This window comes from Leguminivora glycinivorella, chromosome Z, assembly GCF_023078275.1.
Source record: "Leguminivora glycinivorella isolate SPB_JAAS2020 chromosome Z, LegGlyc_1.1, whole genome shotgun sequence".
Taxonomy (NCBI): Eukaryota; Metazoa; Arthropoda; class Insecta; order Lepidoptera; family Tortricidae; genus Leguminivora; species Leguminivora glycinivorella.
Window position 1 is genome coordinate 40392144 of NC_062998.1, and position 21318 is coordinate 40413461.

At 34.3% G+C, this 21318-nt stretch overlaps 3 protein-coding genes across 10 annotated transcripts in view; 2 read left to right on the forward strand and 1 right to left on the reverse strand.

Annotated features, from left to right (window-relative positions):
* LOC125241795 (ecotropic viral integration site 5 ortholog) overlaps positions 1 to 6925 on the forward strand; it is a 60611-nt gene extending 53686 nt beyond the window's left edge. For 5 of the 6 annotated variants that reach the window (XM_048150429.1, XM_048150428.1, XM_048150432.1 and 2 more), the window contains one exon: positions 2666 to 6925. In XM_048150429.1, coding sequence (XP_048006386.1) covers positions 2666 to 2785 — 120 coding nt within the window. In that variant the 3' untranslated portion in view covers positions 2786 to 6925. The remainder of the gene's footprint in view (positions 1 to 2665) is intronic. The other variant, XM_048150430.1, reaches the window with a different exon arrangement.
* Positions 6926 to 7074: 149 nt separating this feature from the next.
* Positions 7075 to 13295, reverse strand: LOC125241796 (beta-parvin). Of its 2 annotated transcripts, none has more exons than XM_048150436.1 (8): positions 13174 to 13295; positions 12887 to 13031; positions 12612 to 12701; positions 12104 to 12375; positions 10543 to 10733; positions 9603 to 9717; positions 7929 to 8172; positions 7075 to 7344 (listed from the first exon to the last, which is right to left on the reverse strand). In XM_048150436.1, exons 2-8 carry the CDS (start codon positions 13002 to 13004, stop codon positions 7268 to 7270), a joined length of 1107 nt encoding a protein of 368 aa, XP_048006393.1. In that variant the 5' UTR covers positions 13005 to 13031; positions 13174 to 13295; the 3' UTR covers positions 7075 to 7267. The 2 variants fall into 2 exon arrangements, with proteins under 2 accessions (XP_048006393.1, XP_048006392.1); XM_048150435.1 differs by having other exon boundaries at positions 13113 to 13261.
* Positions 13296 to 13478: 183 nt separating this feature from the next.
* On the forward strand, positions 13479 to 17489 carry LOC125241797 (LITAF domain-containing protein). Of its 2 annotated transcripts, none has more exons than XM_048150438.1 (4): positions 13479 to 13619; positions 13854 to 14002; positions 15078 to 15231; positions 15376 to 17489. In XM_048150438.1, exons 2-4 carry the CDS (start codon positions 13855 to 13857, stop codon positions 15479 to 15481), a joined length of 408 nt encoding a protein of 135 aa, XP_048006395.1. In that variant the 5' UTR covers positions 13479 to 13619; position 13854; the 3' UTR covers positions 15482 to 17489. The 2 variants fall into 2 exon arrangements, with proteins under 2 accessions (XP_048006395.1, XP_048006394.1); XM_048150437.1 differs by lacking the exon at positions 13479 to 13619 and adding an exon at positions 13699 to 13721.
* Positions 17490 to 21318: the final 3829 nt, after the last annotated feature.

Below are 21318 nucleotides of genomic sequence, written 5' to 3' on the forward strand. Positions count from 1 at the left end.
AATCGTCGCGTGTTAGAATTAGGACATTACTATTTTGTCTAATTCGTAAAATGTACAAAAACTGGCAGTTGTATTTGGAACATTCGTTATATTATTGAGTGTGAATCATATTTTGCTCACAAGTGTCTTTGTTCCTTCTACGTTGTCTTTATAATATAAGCTACCATTCATTTTATTAGCGAATCTCATGGTAAATTTTATCACAGATAAATTCAATTCCGGTAATCAGCAACGCTTAGTTGGCCCTCCAAAGTCCAAAAAGTCTGTTATTGAGACCGCTAAAGTCTCGGGAGACATACTATACTTACTGATGTGCCGACGGAATGTTCCCAAAATTCTGAAATTTTCACATAGGAAAATTTCGGAAACTTTCCATACTTTGTATGGACAATTGTATGGATGGAAACTTTCCATTTCATAAATTTAAATTCCCTTTATTTTTCAAGAAATTAAAGACTTTTTTGGAAAGTTTCAGCAACTTGCACATCACTAACTATACTACATACACACACAACAATGCCACCAAAATAGTCTCGCTATAAGAAAACAGACATATACAATTTAATCAATCACAACATGCTGAATGTCTTTGTTGATTGCCGGACTTGTGGGTCAAAGAAATTAAATTATGTTATTTGCTTCTATCACACAAAAAGTGATAGAACGCAGATAAATACATTTCGGCATTTAGGATCGACCGTCAGACCTGTATTTAACTTATTCCATGTATCCGCCACGAGTAAAGCCTGACCAGAAATATATGACTATTGTCAGGAGGGCGCTGTTAAGAATAACAGCAGGGCCGATTACATAAGTTTACTAATAATACTAGGAAATAATACGAGTTACAAGTCAATAATTTACAAGTCGTACTTATTTGTGTTGCATAACAATTTATGGTTTTACTAATAATACAAGAATATTCCTGTTGCATAAATTGCTAATAATATTTCAAAATTACAAGTTATGTGATCTCAATTTACAAGTACTTATATATTCTGTTGCATAATATATTTATTCAAACTTGTAATATTGCTACTAATATTATTTGCGAATTATATAAATTATGAGTAAATTACTTGGATGACTCAAACCTCTGCCTGAGATATTTTTTTAATTCTACGCGATACGTAAAGCCGGCCACACACACTAGGTTTTGTGTGTCGGATTTGCACGGTTGAACTGTGCGTGTGTGGCCGGCTTAAGTAAATTCCTTGGCTGAATGAGTGAAACCTTTGCTTGAAGAATTCGTTCAGCTTTAATTGCTGTCATACGGAACATTTCGTAAAAATGTGCCCGGTTTTCAAAGGCGAAATTGATTCTCTTACTATAAATTTTTCGGTGTCGCCTTTGTAAGATCAATTCCGCATCTTCATCATCAGAAGAATTTAATACGAGGTTCATTTTCGATTACAATAAAATTCCAACCCGTCAATATAGACAACTAATATTTAAAAATATGGTGCCCCTGACATACGTAGAAATAATTACAAGTTTGTTCTAATAAATTGTTATTTTACCTTCATTTTGCAACAGAAACTAGTAAAATTCACTAATTATATAAGTTATTAGCAATAATATTTTGCAAGTTGTAGTTTTTTACTGGTATTTTATTATGCAACAAAAAAATATAAGTTACAAGTTAAATTACTAATATTATTAGCTTGTAATTAGGTACTTGTATATTTGTATCTTGTAATTTATTATGCAACACAAAAGTACAAGTTACAACCAAAACCACTAATAATATTAGCTTGTACTTTGTTATGCAATCGGCCCCTGGTATATCAGAAGATGTATGGGGTGCAAATGGGTTGACAGTTCATTTAGTGTGAAGAAAGTTGTAATGAAATTCCGTAACATGGCGCGTAGCGTAGTCATATATTCCTGGTCAGGCTTTAACGTACCTACGTCATGACTCGCCACTATACGTCCAATCTGTACTTGACAAATATTCTAATCGTTACTTGCCTTGTTTACTGATTTATCAATACTTATTATGTTAACGTATGTATTTAAGTAGATAAGAAGTTATTGTAATGTTAACTATTTCATGTGTATCTGTTTAAAAATAGGTAAGTAGAACTCGCTGTAGTTAAACAGAAAACAATATTAGTACTTAATCAAGTAATCGTCTTTGAAACTTTTGAACAGAAATCGTTGTAAACTGTTTTAGTTATTTTTTTTTACTATATTTGTCTGGCATGCAATTGAAGGAGCAGAAATCAAAAAATTGGATCGTTATCGTAAAGAAAGAAATTTTTTCTATCTGATGGGTCTCGATCCAGACTAATATTATTATATTAAAGAATCGGCCTGTGTGGCTGTTACCTCTTCAAGCTTAAGGCAGTCCCTATCGCACGATTTGTAAGTGCGATAGGGACGGCCTGATATTTTATCGTCTATCGCGCGACCATGCTTCCCGTTCTGGAATCTATTAAGATGAAATTTGGTGTGTAAGGTTATAGGAATCTCGGATAAAGGACAAGGAATAGATTTTTATCCAAGATTAGAAGTTTTTACGGAAAATGTATAAAGGAATACTGTTATAGAGATCCTACCCAAAATACCCAAATTACTAATTCCAAAGACGATGTGATCCAAACTTTTTGATTTCTTCCCAAAGAGGTATTTAAGCAAATGTTGAAACTTTGTTTTTGTGTAGGTCATGAGGCTAGAAGCTTCCAAAGCACGATCCTTGGGGCTCAGCCACCAGTCAGTTATCTGCCGCAACATCTCCTTCGAAGACGACCCGTTGGACCTGGAAGAACTCAACAAAAATTAAATTTATACGTTTCACTATGACCTCCCTAATGGTGTGGTAATGTCGTTACTTTTGAGCTAAGAGCCCCTAGAATTGATTTTATTCGAAAAGGTACGCTTCGTTTTTAACCGACTTCAAAAAAGGAGGAGGTTCTCATGTAATGAAAATGTTTCCAAAACGCGCCACTTGGCGCGCTGTTACAAATTCTCCTCTACAAAATGCTTGCCGAAGCGTTTATGTCGCGTCACGTTTTTGAATGGAATTCGCACTCTTCGATTCACATAAAACTGAAGTGTTATGGGCTATGGGCACACAGCTACAATCGTTCACTCTGTTAAGCGTAAAGGCACTGCGGCATATTGTTTATATTGTTCTCTTAATTATATATTCGGCTTTACACAGACATCAAGAACTGATTTACATTAAATCAGAACTATACCGATGGGAAAAGGCGGATCGTTAAAAAGTGTCAATTGAATTAATATTACCGATTTACACGGGAAATTAACCAATTATAATTTGTACTTTTATAACTATAACAAAAAACGTTAAATCTAGCAACCGCAGTTTTAAGTAGAACGGTAAACTACAGTTGCAATGACTTTATCGTTTATTTAAATTCCAACTGAGTAGGAACATAGTTGGCTCATGTTTGTATTGTTCGGAATACACAATAAGTACTTAGCTTTAGTGTGATACAGCTTCACCCCAATTTATAATAGAAGAAAAGTGGGTGTTTCTTTTATAACATATGTATAACAAAAAAATATCAGCACAATAATAATTGTTAATGGAAGTCACCGGGGATGAAAATGAACTATTTCAGGTGGTCCCAATAGATGTCGCCTTATTTAAGGTGCATGTTTTCCAATGTAGACATCGTGTAATATCTACTTATTCATGCGTTCTAAAACCACAACGATACTCTTATAATACAATAATTAATTATATAAGTTACTTAACATTGTTAAACTATTAGTAATCAATAAGTTATGATATGATATTCATGACACCTACGTGTTATTTTCATTTATAACACTGTTTAAGCATAATTTTACGACGTTAAACTCATTTTAAAAACTAAATCCATAAGCATAATCTTTCACTGATTTCTTTATATGTATATAACATTGGCTAATGATTTTTTATGAAAGTTTTTACAGTAATCATAGGACTGTCAATTGGTGTGTTCACAAAAAGAGATCACCGTAAAATAATGTCAATACCTGCATTTTTCGGTGGCTGTCATGCTGCATATATAATCCATAGAACAGTAGTTTAATCCATAAAACTGTAGTTCTAACTATAGTCTTTAGAATACCATATTTAACCAAATTTTGTAGTAATACATTTATTAATACCTAATAAAATAAAGTAAATCCTACGAACTGACACTGGGCAGAAGACTTCACTGAAAGTGTTGCTGGTGAGACCTAAATGATAGTTTAACTATTTGTGAAAATAACTTGATTCGCCTGCGTCTTGATTATACTTTTATGAAGGTTGGCTCAACACGGTCAAGTGGGGCTTGTCGAGCACGCAGGCGCATCAGAACATTCGGAGTCTGACTCTTCCATAGTTCCCAAAAACTCGTGTTGCCAACTACATTGATGCACTATAGATAAAATCTTTTTATAAGGTTGTAGTCGAAATAGACTAGGGTAATCAGTAGTTAACTACTATCTACTTAGTACAGAAGGTAGAAGATGTAGGTAAGTTTTTGTACGTGGTAAGTGTGGGCAAGCAAAATCAATTCACAGTGACAAACATGCCAAATTGTTTGATCTCAGCTCCCATAAATGTACTCCAGCCCGTACGCATAAGGGCAGTAGCCAAAATCCAGCTTATTCCGAGTATTATTTATAATATTTATATTATGCTTTATCAATATTAACGCTGAGACATTCCAGTAATAATGTAGTATGATTTATAATTTATTTTAAGTTTTATAAAAAAATGGCGCTAGCCCGAGGGTGGCGGCCAATTCAATGTTTTGTAGAAAAGTGTTTTATAAATATTAGCATAGGGAAGGAAAAGTTTTTTAGAAGTGATGCAGGGATAGTTAATCGAGTCTTACAGCAAATAACAGTACTTACTAGATTATTAGTTTACGCAATGTTTTGTATAATTTTAAGAAACGATATTTTATTATATTTGTAGTTTTATGATGCTTCGGGTGAATACTCATGTTACACTTCGTTACGACGTCGTGTCTACTAAATAATGTGATGTTATTCATTCCACGCCCTGTGCATAGCTAGCGACTGAATATCGGCAGCTTTTTTTTATTTTGACTGGCCGGTACTGTACTCACCAACTCACATAATATATAAAGTAACTGAATTGACCGTGACGTCACTCAATTCGATTACATATTAATTCCATATTAGCAAGTCGTTCAAATTCGTTTTGACAATTCTTAAAAAGAAGCTGATTTGACTAGGAGGCACGTAGCCTATTATTATTTATTAGGTCTTCCTATAGATCTTTCTATAGATCTTTCTATAGATATATAGGTCTATATAGGTATATATAGGTCTTTCTATAGATCTTTATTATTGCGTGATAGTACCTTTGCTTAGCACAACACATGCAGGCTTATAGTTTCCGAATTTATTTACTCAGTCAAAATATTACCATCAAGATTCAAAATTGAATTTGTCAAGTATTTTTTTATAAACCGATAGAACCATGAGTTAATTTGGACAGCATACGCTTTGAAAATAAGCATACATGTGTACCAAATTTTTTTTGTTGCTTACGGCCATACTATTAACAATTTAAATTATTAAACTAAACACATGTTTCTGCTTAGTAAAATAGTAACTTTAAAGTGAGTCCACGTTGCTGACCGATTATTATACACGTGAAATGAATATTTTTGAGAGGCTGCTTTAATCATTTTATTATAAATAATTAATCTTATCCCATAAGGACAGCCACATATATAATTAACAACGATCTCCTGTCCCGAATAGAACACAACATAGAGGGAGTTGTACACGTTCGTATTCGCGAATAAATAACTGACTCAATAAAGACTGTTGTGTTTAACCCGGTTCCGGTTGGTATTTGCTTCATTCAAATTTATTTTCAGTTTAACGATACGAAAACGGTCATATAATATAAGAGAGGTACACAGATGCGTAATCCTTTAGGTATAGGTACCATCGTATTTTTTTTGGAAACATGCGAACGTGTCATGCTATTTCAGTCATTCTTATTACAAAAAGTATCGAGGTAAGTAGCATGATAAATACGAAGGTTTTTTGAGAAAATATGATAGTGTCAGGATTATGCACTACCTACATCTATACTTAATTGGGTGTTAGATGTTTCTCATTATACTAAAAAACGAAGATATGGTCAAAATTATAACGCAATTTCTTATATCTGCTTTTGTCACATTTAAGCTGAATCAAAAATTCATTGATTTTGTAGCTTGTCCGATTTCCTAACCGAACAAGCTTATCAAATCCTATAAGTACACGAGTTTATCTTCGACTTTGAACATCTAATAAAAACGATGATTGTTTGGCTGGATATAAATAGCATTTCTATTTTGACCATGTCCAGAGACGTGCACTTTTACTTATAGAGACCAATCGTCGAACTACTCAATTAAGTCCCTGTCTTTGTTTTTTTTTTCTATAATGTATTATAATATATAATCGAGTAGCTCAGCATAGGCAATTTGTATTGTTATGAAAACCATGACTTATTATTTCTATATTATTGATATTGTTGTATTCATTTTAGTTTATTAGAGTAATAATTGGTTATGAATGAAAATATTTTATTTTATAATTTAATGTTGCAAAGTATAAACAAATCACACTATTGAAATCGTTTAATATATTTGTACATCCGGATACAGTATTTGACCTGATGGCAGTTTATTGTATTATTTTACCTTTTAAGTTAACATTGCTTTGAATTTAACTGCTGAATAAAATGAAAAGCAATCAACGCATGTCAGAGACATGAAAAACGACACATGTCGGGGCTATCGTTAATAATTACCTGACAAAAGCAATAAAGTGTTTAGATAATTATTAAATCTTGCCGGCAAGTTATTGTGTTTTCATAATGTGTATTAGCAACAATAAACAACAATTACAATTTTAGAAAATAAACTACACTTTAAAATAAAGTTTAAAATTTGTGTTTTATTACTGATTAGATGCTAAGTTTCCTGGCAAAATCTAAAAGACCCGAGCATCCAAGCAACACAGATAGGAATCGTTGCGATTTTCCCCTTCTGCCAAAGTATATTCCCAAGTAGTATTTATTGAAATAAAAGTAATTACTAGTCATTTTAAAGTTTATTTATAACTATTAAGGCACAACATTTACAGTTTAGTAAATAAAAATCCTATAAAATATATTATTGATTACCTCTTCATACAACACATTTCATAATTAATACTTATTACTCTTATTAGTATTTTCAGTTTCCACTCTAAAACTCTGTAAATTAAGTAAACAGAACAGTGTAGAACCTCAAGCCATATTTTTGTATTTGGTAAATAAGTTGTAAAGAACACGTAGCGTCGATTTCAGATCCAAGTTCACGATATCTGTAAAAAAAGAAGTTTATATGATTTTAAATACATATGTATGTTTGCATATAACATAACCCATATCAGGGACGTACATAAGGAGAGGAGTCAGAGGAGGTTTAAACCGAGCCGTCGAACCCTATGCTGCTGACAGAATCCCTTTCCTGAATCAAATCCTGGATTGCATATATATACGTTGCATAATATGTTACGGTCGATAACTATACTTACAGTAAACGGCGATAAAGAATGCACAATTGCACATCGGTCTTTGGAAATAGATACTTAACGTCACATAAGCAAGAAAGACACAACGCTCTACGAAGACGAAAAACAGATGTGCAATCATTGTCGCCGGGTACTGTACCACTTTCAGCAGATCAATCTTGTCGGACCTTAAGATGTCGTTAATAAAGAACAAAAATATTAATTTACAGTTTCATACTAAATCAATTAGTTGTGTGACATCCTGACATCTAAAGGTCCATCCAAACGTGACAAAGAGACTTACGCTCATCACGATCGCTCTCCGAATAACCTATATGTGGACGCAGCATCATATGTCTATTTAATATCTCAATGAAGGCAACAAGCAATCTTACCTTCAGGCCTGGCCTTAGGCTTGGCTAAGCCAACATCTTGCATAAGTTCAAATGCAAAGGCAACATTATGCACTTTTTGATCGAAGTCCTGAGGAGTCAGGTGGAAGTCATAGAGAGGCACGAAGAACCCTTCCAGGAGACCCATCAGCAAGCACAAGAACACACCGTCATGGAATTGGGTGTCCAAGTCCATCACTTCGAGATTCACCTTGCTTAGATGCTTGTTTACGAAGGTAACCAAAGACTGAAAGTTAAAAATATAAACCTTATGTAAACGTTAATGTTATTTATAATATTTACTACACTATATTCGGAAATGTAAAAAAAACAGGATTATGGCGATTTTTAGTATGGGATTTAGGCTGATTTCTGAGTTAGTAATTATTTTAACTTTAAACATTTTAACATAGGGGTTTCACAAATTGTGTACCTTTCTAATAGTAGTTAAACTTTTCAAATAAAATTTACCAATAATTATATATTTGTATAAATATGATTTAGTCTATTTAACTTCTAACACCGATTTAGTATTAAAATCGATGTTACATTTTTTTTTCTAGAGTCAGAAAACCGTTGTCTATCACAGTTAAAACATTCACAAACATTATCAGTCCAGGGCCCGTAACTTTCATGCCGATAACATAAATTTGACGTCACGCTGCATATAGGTGATTCAAGAGTTCTGTTTAATAATTAATCATTATTCATCAATCATTTTAATCATGACTTTAAAACTAGTCTATTTATACGTGAAATAATTAATACCTACAAAAAACGTGAAAAGTAAATTAAATTATTTGTTTATTTTTATACATACATATCATTAAATAGGTTTGTTACTACATTAATTACGATAGCTACAATCGGAGGTCCGAAAAAAAACCAAAAACTTTTATTACTAATTTAATTAAAATCAAAGTTACAAAAATTATAGCCTAAGTGCGATGACAATTGTTCGAAGTCTGAATCAAGAGTGCGTGCTAATAGAATTGCATTAGTTAGGTAAAGTCGTGTTATGCTGATCTTGCGCCTCGTGCGGCAGGTCGGTGAACGTGCGCAGCTGGCTCGGTGGTTGTCCTTATGGTGCAATATGTAATTCATTTCAATAAATTATAAAAACAAAACAAATTGTTTCCTTTTCGTTTCAAGTAAGTGTTAATTATTCCACGTATGAATAGCTTACTTTTGAAGTCATTTGTACGTGATTAAATTGATTAATGAATAATGATTAATTATTACAATAAACACAGAGATAACCACGGAGTGGTAGCCCCACGAATCAAACCGGGGATCCGGCAGACCACACCGGCGATGGCGGGATAACCTGGACTCATTTTTGATTGGATGGCCAGAAATAGCACTAGACAGAGAAGATTGGAAAAAGAGGGGGGAGGCCTTTGCCCAGCAGTGGGACACAGTAGGCTCTGAATAATAATAAATAATAATATTACAATAAAACTATTGCATCACCTATATGCAGCGTGACGTGAAATTTATGTCATCAGCATGAAAGTTACGGGCCCTGATTATCACAGTTGTCTATCAAAGTTTCGCGTTAAAAGAAAATATCATGCATTTAAGGGTTAATCTAAAATCGAATTACATAATTGAATTGAAATGTTAAATAGAACAAAATTTTAATGTGCTCAGCGAAATATTTTTTTTAACTCATACCTTTTTGACAACTTGCAGTTTATCTGGGGCGTGGTCGAACAACGCATCAAACGCATCTCTTTCACCTTTCATTCCAAGGTCGTCGTACGTGGTTGTGATATCCTCGATATACGTTCTGAAAGAAGGTTGTTCTTAAGTTGCGTCTTAAAGTATTGTTGTTATAGTTTATCAAGTGATACTTAAAACTCGCCACACATGCTTATTAACATTCGACTTAGGCATTACTTTAATAACATTATGTTAGGCATCACGTGTATAAAAAACATTAGAAATCGCTTGCCAAGCAGCATGTATCTTATTCCTTATAACTTTACTAAATAGAAGGGACCATTCCACAGCAACACAATACTTTATGGTAGGTGCAGTGTATGCACACGAGATGTTCGTTATGTTAAGCAAGCAGAGCCCTGGCTTTTTATCTTATTTTTATTTTCATGTCAGTCTCCTATATCAGGAATATAAGCGTGAGTTTATTTTTGTATATATATATATATATATATGATTTTGAGATGCTATTTATCCATAGTAGCATAGGCAGCATAGCATCAAATTATAAGCTATTATAAGTAGCATAGGCAGCATAGCATCAAATTATAAGCTATTATAAGACCGGGCCTGTGGGCATGAATATTATTACTCTGTCTGCTCATTTGACATAAGAACTTAAGATTGAATATTTAGTTTATTAGTTTCGATACGTGATAGGTAATATTAGTTAGTTCTAGGTGATATCAGTTTAATGGGGTAGTGTTTTTTTTTCATTCAAATATTAGGATTTTTATACTTATATGCAGAAGATGCTGCAGCTGTTAAAAGCCTCAATTTAGCTCTAATATAAAGCACATTAAATTAATAGACTTGTAAGGTTTTAAAAAAAAAATCATATTCTATGGATCTAAATTAACTTAGTAATCATTAATAAATAATTATCAATAAGTACCTGTGAGAGAGTTGATTTGGCGCATCCTTTTTGACGACAACTACGTTGACGCTGACATTCTCGGGGAGGCGCACCGGGGCACGGAAATGACGCGCCAGAGCCACAAGCAAGTGCAGAATGGATACAATGTTCTTTGAGTGCACTGAATCCACACTCCACTTCTGAGCTGGCTTAGGTGATCCATAGAGAGCCTGCAAAAATATTACTTGGCTGAGACAGACCTTATGGGAGTTATGGGCACTGATGGGACATGATCAGAGCCAGTTTCTTGGTGCACAAGGGTTTTATGTTAAGCATTATGTTTTATTTTGAAAGTATATGTAACCTCATAATATGCACTTGCACCAGGTGACACATTTACCTCAAGTGCACTTACTTACTTACTGATTACTGCTAGCCTTTCTCCGCAGACGTTTTGTCTGGTTGCCTTTGGCATAGGCCTCTCCCATATTTCTCCATGTTTCTCTGTCTAGAGCTTGTCGCTAGACAAGTGCACTTAGTTAATGTTGAATAAGTGATTCCTTGTCTGAATCTGTCATAACAAGTTATGTTATGGGTCATTCATTTAAATATTTTCTTAAAAACCCATCAGGGGCCTATTGCATAACAATTTACAACTCATATTACAAGCGGTAGTCCCCCTCCAATTCATTTTATAAGAAAGAGAGTTCTGCTTGTAATACAAGTTGTAAATTGTTATGCAATAGGCCCCTGCTCTTCTTTATCTAAACAAACAGGTAATTGTGGCTCTTTGAGATGTCATTTATCCATAATAGCCTAGGTATACTAGATTACCATATTATGCCACAGGAGCAAACTAGACTTTGACAATAGTTCAAAGGCAAATGAAAGGTTAAGATGAGGCAGAAGAAACCTTTAAACAAGCAATTCTTGTATATTTATTTAGTGATATTACCACAAACAGCTCTAATGATATTGCTGAAGTTTGCAATGTGGGGGTTTTCAGGTGTGAAGAATCAATCTAGTTTTTAAGGTTCCGTAGTCAACTAGGAACCCTTATAGTTTCGCCATGTCTGTTTGTCCATCCGCGGATAATCTCAGTGACCGTTAGCACTAGAAAGCTGAAATTTGTTACCAATATGTATATCAATCACGCCGACAAAGTGGTAAAATAAAAAGTGAAAAAAAATGTTTTTTTACCCCCCCACATGTAAAGTGGGGACTGTTTTTTTTTTCATTCCAAGCCCTACTGTGATATATTGTTGGATAGGTATTTAAAAATAAATAAGGGTTTACTTAAATCGTTTTTTGATAATATTAATATTTTCGGAAATAATCGCTCCTAAAGGAAAAAAAAGTGTGTCCCCCCTCTAACTTTTGAACCATATGTTTAAAATATATGAAAAATATGACAAAAGTAAAACTTTATAAAGACTTTCTAGGAAAATTGATTTGAAATTGATAGGTTCAGTAGTTTTTGAGCACGACCCTACACTGAGCGTGGCCCGACATGCTCTTGGCCGGTTATTTAGGTTGAGGAGCTCGGTCGCCCAGGTACTTAAATAATAATGCACACATGTCAGTTTTTTACAGCACTTACCTTGTTGACCTCTTTGAGTACGACTGCCAATTTTTGTCTTTGGCCTTCCTCTGATTGTGTAACCTCAGGCACATCCAGTTTCTTCTCGGCAAGTTTTTCTAGAAGCTTCTGAAGTACTTGTCCATCGTAAAGATCCTCACTGATGTCTTTAACAATGATCCTCTGCATGGCGAGCTCATCATTAATCCATTCAATTAGAACTTGAATCAGCTCTTTCACTCTGGGATCCTCTAGCGAACGAGGTTCAATAATGGCTCTTTCTTCATTGTCCACTGAAATTTCAATATTATTGGTGGTTAAAAATATAACATGAAGTGATAGGGAGGATTACAGACATAGAGGACAATGCAGCAAATTTTCCTGTTCTAATATTAGAATAACTTCTTTGCATAAATACTTTTTTTAATATTTTTTACAGGCTTACAATTGTTACAAAGCAAAATATCAGCTAACCAGAAGTCGTATTAGAAAAATGTTCATGGAAGAAATGTAAAATTATGTTACTCACACAAGCTATACTCCTCTGGTGGAATTTCTGGGGCAGTTGGGCTTCCTGGTGAGTCAATAGCATATTTACCCTCTGCTTGAACTTCTTGCACTGTAAATAAAAAACACTTCATGTAAAAGTAGGTTACGTTATTTACACTTTTCTATTTTGGGTGAATGCAACAACCAAATGTTTACGATGAAGTCATATTGGTGGTACCAACAAGTAGTCCTTGCTAATGCATCCTACGCAAACACGCAAATGGTACACAAAAAGTGCAAATATTATGATCTCACCTTCCTTAATCCCCTTCTTTCGTCCTATAGTCCCAATTTTGTCCCAAAATGATTCTGCCTTGTCTTCCTTTTTAGGCAAAACAGGAGTACGAGGTGATTTTGGGCGTGGAGAAGACATCTCGTTTAACACAAACTCGGCACTCAACTACAACAAGGATAAATCACACTATGAGTCATCATTTCAACCTTCAACTTTAATCCTTCTGGAATTACCACATTAACTTACAAGGAAAACAGGTAGCTGGTTACATCAAATAACAAAATTAGACTTCCTTTACTCCACCTACCTATTCTAGCCTACTTTTCTGAAGTTTCTAATAACTATAACAAACTTTGACAACCACTGAACTACTGATATGTCAAAATAAAAAAAGTGTCCTACACACTGAACCTCAGAGCACTGGCTTAGATTTCCGCAAATAGTTTGGCAGCATTGACAAAGAATAGAGATTTGTATGATATTGTATAAATATTCCAAAGTGAATGTGAAAAACGATTTAAAAAACTTACTGGCCAACATGACGATTACTCTTGATTTTCTAATGTTGGTAGCTTTGGACTTCTCCAAGTTAAATTTTTGCTATTTCTATACGATGTTCATCCCATAGTATAGCGCATCGCTAAAAAAATAATTTGTTTGTACCCCGTTTTCACCTGCGCAAACTTTGTAATCAATCACTCTTAGCATCCTTTGTTTTGATTATATATAATTGTAATCAAACAGGAATCATAAGTGAGAGCATAATTTATTTTAAAGCATTTTTAGTCTTTAACGCTGCAGTACATAAATCTGAAACACGTTTCTTAGAGCATCTGCTTTATGTTTAATGGTTTGGTAGGAATCATACCTAAAAATAGCATTCAAGTTTGTATTGCATCATCGTATCTGTGATATTGATTACAGCGCACACTGTTGCTTTTAAGAGTATTGTGTTCACTTGTCAGTTAAAATTATAATTGTTGATAGCATGGAGAAAAGTGGTAACCCTCCCCCATACGGATGGGGCAATGGTTATCATGTGCAAGTGCAGCCACCGCCGGCGGCCCCGCCGAGCTACTCGCAGGCGGTCGGGGGTGTCGGGCCCTCCAGCCCCTACACTCCTCACTATCCTCCTAGTAAGTAAACAGCTACTTGTTTCAAAAACAAATATACTTACACATACCGATTTTTATTTTCATAACAGTGGCCTTGTAACGATTCTACTATTACCAAAGCAAGGACAGCCTACATCATGCATTTAAATGTCTTTGACAAAATATATTAGTTGTTAATGTATGTGTCTGGTATATTTTGTAAAGTGTATGTCATATGTATGTTCATCAAAAAGTTGTTGCTTAAACTTAATATTATAAATAAAGGTGGTAGTAATTAATAATCTTTGACCTCACAATTTCAAGAGGCCCTTTCTTTAGTAGGTATAGTCAAATTGAAGTTAACATTATTGTCCTTGACACAATACCTGCATGGCAAAAATAGCCTGTGTTAATTTTACTAATTAGTCATTAATTGATTCAACTTTAGAATGCTTGATAACATCCACTCCAGACTAAGGTTTATACAAAAAAAATATTCCAAGAAAAGTCAATGAATTTAAGAACAATTTATGCTATAGAGCTTACTTCTCAATGCCAATTCTTTTCAACACCAAAAACTTTGTTGATATATATAATTCTAGAGGCAATATCAATTATTGCAACTGCAAGCAGCCTATTTGTGAATAGTTAATTGTCACTGCTTGCTTTATTCTTTATGAATAATAAATATGTAAGTTATCACAACCAAGTGGCCAATGATACACTGTGATGAGACCATTTCATGGCACATTTTTTTAAAGTTAAATATTAACTGATTTTCCGTATGCTTAATAGTACAAATAATTTAATAAACCATTTTTTTATTATATCATACTCTAGTCCATTCTTTACTACTCAACATTGTACAACACTGGTAAAGAAGGAACACCTGCTCCTTATTATTGTTAAGTTAAAAAAAAATCTCATAATACCAAAGAAATAAGGTTCACATATATATTTACACAAATTGAGGTTTTCAATGGCGAGCATTTTTCACCTTATCAGTCTTTATCCAAAATGTATGGTAACTTTTTTTATTTTATTTATTTTATATTAGTTTCATATTAGTTTAACTACCATGAATGTGATTGACAGCAATATGCAATGATTTTTTCAGCTGCCGGGCCTCAAATTGTAACTACAGTTGTACCAGTCGGACCACAGCCTACTCACATGATCTGCCCAAGCTGCCATGCAGAGATAGACACTGCTACCCAAACAAAACCAGGCCTGCTTGCATACATATCTGGTGCCATTATATTTTTGCTGGGGTAAGAAAATAAATATATTTAAAAATGTTTCATCAGAAGCTGCTCAAGACTGAAATAAAATAACTCCCTATGGTCTTAAATAACTGAATCAATATTACGCTAGACATGCAAAGCAAGCTACACATTTGATTGTTTTTTATTCAGATGTTTCTGCGGTTGCTGCCTCATCCCTTGCTGCATAGATAGTTGCATGGTGATACACCACAAATGCCCCAACTGTGGGGCCAAACTTGGACGTTATCAACGATAAGGACCTACTCAGTGTTATTAGCCATGTAAATAATACTTAATAGTAGGAAAATCATCTCAATAAAAACAAAATTAACAATGATCTGGATCTAAAAATCTCCGCATTTAATTTTGCCAGAGATGTATTTATAAGAACAGGTTTTACCATATTTAAAACTTATACTACTTTGAAAAATAAATTTACACCAGTTAACAGGGCTTATTGGCCTACAAAAATCAACTATTCTAATATGCAGATTCTTCATATTATATGAATATGTGCTAATTCCATATGAAATGCCAAATAGCCTTCCCTTTTATTAATTATTATTATATGTATGAGAATCTCAGATTATTGTCAATTATTTTGCAGCTGTGATTGTTTAGGATGTTTACAAAGAGTGTGAGGTCACTTCAAATAGGTACAATTTTTTTTTAGGATACATTTGAACAGCACAACTGTTCATAATATATCATTTTATACTAAATTAGCCCACTTACACTGTCAAATCTTGTTTCTGTTAGTATTTTTAGTATTGTAATTGAAATGAACAGTCTTGCTCCATGAGTACTTAATTGTGGTGACCTGGCAGGCTAGCATGGCCGCGCGATGAATGATAAATCATCAGGCAACCCCTATCGCACTAAATTTAAGTGCGATAGAGACGGCCAGATGTTTTATCATTTATCGCGCGACCATGCTTATACGCCTGGTTTGTCTTATATCCTCCGTCTAGTAGGTGAGGTGATCCATGGTTTAGGGTCAAACTAATTTTCTTATGGTACTACAAATCTTATGGGAGTAATACATAAGATAATAAGCTCATGAATCTCGTTTTGAAGAGAACATAGATTTACACACTTCTCCAATATTTGTACCTAAAATGTGTCTCATTCCTGAATGTGTCAAAATGTTATCCGTAAGTTTTCATCATGTTTTTGCGTAAATATTAATTGAACATTGGATTTTTTTAAATTCATAACTTTACTGTCTTCCCTGTTACAATTTCAAAAACCTAATTATTAAACATACGGTGACTTATTTATATACTGTGAATTAACAATGAAATGCTAACCAGTTTTTAATTTATATTTATTAATTATTATCTATGGAATCACAAGTAGGTATTGTAATTTACTATTATTTTTTGTGACCCATGTATTTAGTAATTCCGGTTATGTGTTCATTTCAGTCATTACTAATTTAAGTTGCCTATTAGAATCACAAGTTTTATAGCAGGAGTCACCAATCGGCAGAACGCGGTCCGAATACAGAACGCCGACCTATCCAATGCGGACCCCGTGTATTATTGTCATCTTATATTTACAATCTGGACCCCTGGCAGGCAAGCATGGTCGCGCGATAAATGATAAAACATCATTATCATTTATCGCGCGACAGTACTTGCCTGCCTGAACTAACTGGTGACCCCGGCCCTATAGTAACAATCTTTAATTAAGGTAAACCTTATGTTAGGAGTAAGTTGTAGACATAACATCATTTCATGCTTGTACATGTTTACTAGGTATCTAATTTAAATGTTATGTTATATATCTTATTGAGTACATTAAGTACTAATCTTAATATATGCATAAACACAATAAGATCAATATTGATGTACCTAATTATAACATGGAGTCCTTGCTTTGGTGTTTGACATGTATTAAATTGTTACCCCCTTATTCATAAACGTACTCTAAAGTTATCAAGCCGATAAAGTTCGTTTGTCCCTTTCCGACGTATTGGTGTGAAAAAAAAGGACAAACGAACTTTATCGGCATGATAACTTTAGAGTACATTTATGAATAAGGGGGTTAATGTATTAATTAACTAATACAGGTTAAATTACGAAAGCTATTGATTCGAATTCGCTGTTAAAGTTGAACTGGAAAAATGAACTTGCTAAAGTGTTCATCATCCTTCTACTGAAAATTTTAGACTGGTTGAATGACTATAGTTATTAAGGCGAGGGTCTCAATTAGAATTTGTAATTTTGTAATTGTAAAAAAATATAATTCCATGCTGCATATAGCTGCATTAATATGAATTGTGTGCTCGTTTGCCACCTGTCCTTTATGATAAACAGCATATATTTGGCCCCGTTTCTTGTATGCTAATCATTAGAAGTCACGTGATGCAGTCAGAAACGGGAATATTATACCCATAACTATCAAAATTGAATGAACATAGCTTCATAAAGAATAATAAACTGAATGGTGTAATACCGTTAGTGCTGTTAGACATATTTTATTTATAAATATAAACTTAAATTTAATTTTGACTCCAATGCCGCCCAACCGGATGCATACGTCACAGTATAAGGATATATCAGTAGTTAATCTCCGGCAGCGGCGGCGCGGTCGTTACTACTGCGCAAGGTCACGCAGGGTTGTACAACGTTACTATAATCGACTTCGTACAATGTAAGTTGTTGTAAATCTAATAGGTACTATTAACTGTAAGTAGGTTTTAGTATAACAATACCACGTCATGACACCACATTAGTCAGTATTGAAGACACAAAAAATCATTATAAATATATTACTCTCATACGCGCAATAGTAGATTGTGTAACAATAATTGCAAAAGCGTTAATTTAAGTGTTCATTTTATATGTTTTCTCTAGAATACACCCAATCCATCACAATAAAAAAAAGATTCGTTTGAACTAGAAACGTAGGTACCTACTGTCCTACTCGTATTAGTAACTGTGTATGGCGCTATGCTAGTACCAACGCTCTTTCTACCTTTTTATCTAATAAAGATTCAAGTACGTATTTGTTTCTTAAATACTGACGAAATCATATTTACATAAAATGTTTGAATAGATGTTTGCACAATATTTAAGTAGGTACCAAACTTTCGAGCTAGATAGATCGCAGCATCTACCTAAATGTCGTTACAGATAAATCCTTATTGATTTTAATGTGTCATTCTAGCTTTAAATCTCACTTTTACGCCATTTACGTAAGCAATAATGTACCTAACACTGCAAATATATAACAACCACTTACTTTTCTGGGTGTCTAGGAATTCTAAAGAATGACATTTCCGCATTTTGAGAACTTTCCATACACCCATAAACACTACAGTAACGAAAATATGTCTTCGGTGCTGACGTCATTTTCTCCCGAACTCAACACGTCAACACAGCGCGCAAACGCGGCCCCGACTGTCCAGCCCAATAATCACCAGTTTCGCATGTTTTCGCCGCATGCGAGGGGAGGGAGGGGGACACACCGCGCGGCGTGAAGTTTGTAAGAAGAGTTATTACTGGTTTTATACTGTGCATACGTCGTTCGCGAGCAATGCTCACTGTCGCTAGAAGACACTCGCCTCTGTCGATGGGCATTAGCCAAATGACCTCCAAATTGATGTTTATTTGATTAGCAGTGATTTTTGTACTTTAACTATCAGCCAAAGAAGAATGCTGTAGCTATTTCTAGAGATTGGTTACATGTTCACAAAACTTTGAACAGTATTTTATAGGTGCCTATCGAACATAATCATAATTATTACGTACTCTGTGGCCTCCACACACGTCGCTAAACATTATACGCGGTTTACGTTGTAATACAGCATTAATGGGATCTAAAATCCCATGCAATGTAATTTGTAGCAACGTGAATGGAGCCCATTAAACTTAACAATTAGTCGGCAATCACCAAACCATCACATTACCTATGTATGATGATATTCTTAAAATAATAAACTGGATGTACAATATAATATGTACTACTTATTTTTACAATTTTTTATTAATAAAGTATTTTATTTAAAGTTTGTTATTCATTTTGCTATTTCTGATTGGATAGTACAGTCACCGGCATAAATAAGTGACGATTTCTGTACCTTGTTGCTTCGTACCTGACAATTTCAAACACGACGTTAAAGTGACAAGGTACATCATCACTTATTTAAATATTTATGCCGGTGATTGTACAAAGAGGAGGCACACTGACTTTTTATCCTGCCAGGCGGCGCCTGTGCAAGTGCCTTTGCCGTGTGCCTTTGTTAAGCGAAATTTAAATGTTACTTTTAAATCTTTTTACCGCACTTTATTGTTGCAATCCTTATTAGTCTACACCATGTCTACACTTTGGTCTACACAATGCACCCACATAAAAATGATAATTCGCAAGTATAAAGTATAGTACTATAGTAGTAATATTTTTAACCGACTTCAAAAAAGGAGGAGGTTCTCAATTCGACTGAATGTTTTTTTTTTTTTTTTTTTTTTGTATGTATGTTATTCGATATCTCCGAGAATCGTGGACCGATTTTCAAAATTTTTTTTTTTTTGATCGAACCGGTATAACCCCGAGATGGTCCCATTGGCACCAAGTCAGGGTCTGATGATGGGATCCTGGAGAAATCGAGGGAACTCTTCAAATGTTATAGGCACATGTAATGTTTTTAGTCTATTTTTCAAAGGTACACCAGTATTTACGTCTGATGGTAATAATTTTATGTGGCTGAGCTGATGATGGAAGGTCAACTCCTCAATGGTTAGGAGTTTAAGGATAATTCTTTCACTACTGTACATGTATTCGGACTGATACATATAATATCACTAGGAACCACTAAAAATCAACAAATAAATAAACTTTTTAACAAAAAATAAAACCGCCTTCAAAAATAAGCGCGTTACAAAACACGGAGAAACTAGAAAGCCAAAAATAATAAACCTTTCAATTCAGATTTCTTATCGTATTGCAATAAGCTAAACATCCAAATTATAAACAAATCAATTATTTTTGGAGTCGGTACCAGCCTGTGTATGGTTGGGTGGGGCAAACAGGCAATAGCAAGGCGACGAACAGGTCTGGTACCGACTACAAAAATAATTGATTTGTTTATAATTTGGATGTTTAGCTTATTGCAATACGATAAGAAATCTGAATTGAAAGGTTTATTATTTTTGGCTTTTTAGTTTCTCCGTGTTTTGTAACGCGCTTATTTTTTATTTTTCACGTGTGGACGAAAATTAATGAACAACCTACTTATCCTTCCTCACGATTCAAATTAACTCCAAACCTACCGAATTTCATGTAATTCGACTCGGGGAATTTTATGCTAGATGATCCTCTACTCACACTCCTTAAAAAAGTTTTTGGAAATTAAATTATTAGGGATGTACCGACTAGTCGGGAAAGCCGACTATCCGGCCACTTTTGTAGTCGGCACCAAAGAGCATTGATCACTACGTTTTACGTCGGCACTTCATAAGTGATAGAAAAATAGTACAAAAATAAATTAAAAGCTCATGTGTTTGTATTATATAGGTACCTATTCGTTATGCCTTTCTTAGTGAAACAACAAATATCTGTGATCATCACAGAAATAAATGTCCTACTAGGACTATTAACTTCATAAGCAGGATCACTAATTCACTACCTACTATGTTAAACCGGCAAACCGGTTGTTAAAAATGGAAAATGTATACGTAGACATATTCTCATATACCTTCGAAATTGTAAAAAATCATGAAAAGGGCGAACGAAGGAACAAAAATGACATTCAAAATTTAAATTTAGCCAAAAATTCTGTTTTGGCCGACTAATCGGCCACCCAAGCGCTGACTAGTCGGTAGTCGGCCAAATCAATAGTCGGTACATCCCTAAAAATTATCCCACATCCTTATTCAGGACAGGACTTGAGCTCTCTCTTTCCCAAATTGCCTACGGAGTCAACTCGAACGAAGTAGGTATGTAATTGACCACAGCTACGCGTAATGCATGTCATGTGCGGATCCATGACCCTCGTCCATGCCTCGTCCCCTAGAGCCTTGTCAGCGCCTATAACTTGACCACAGGACGCCATTGCCTTAACTTAAGGTAAAAAATGAGGGCGCGAAA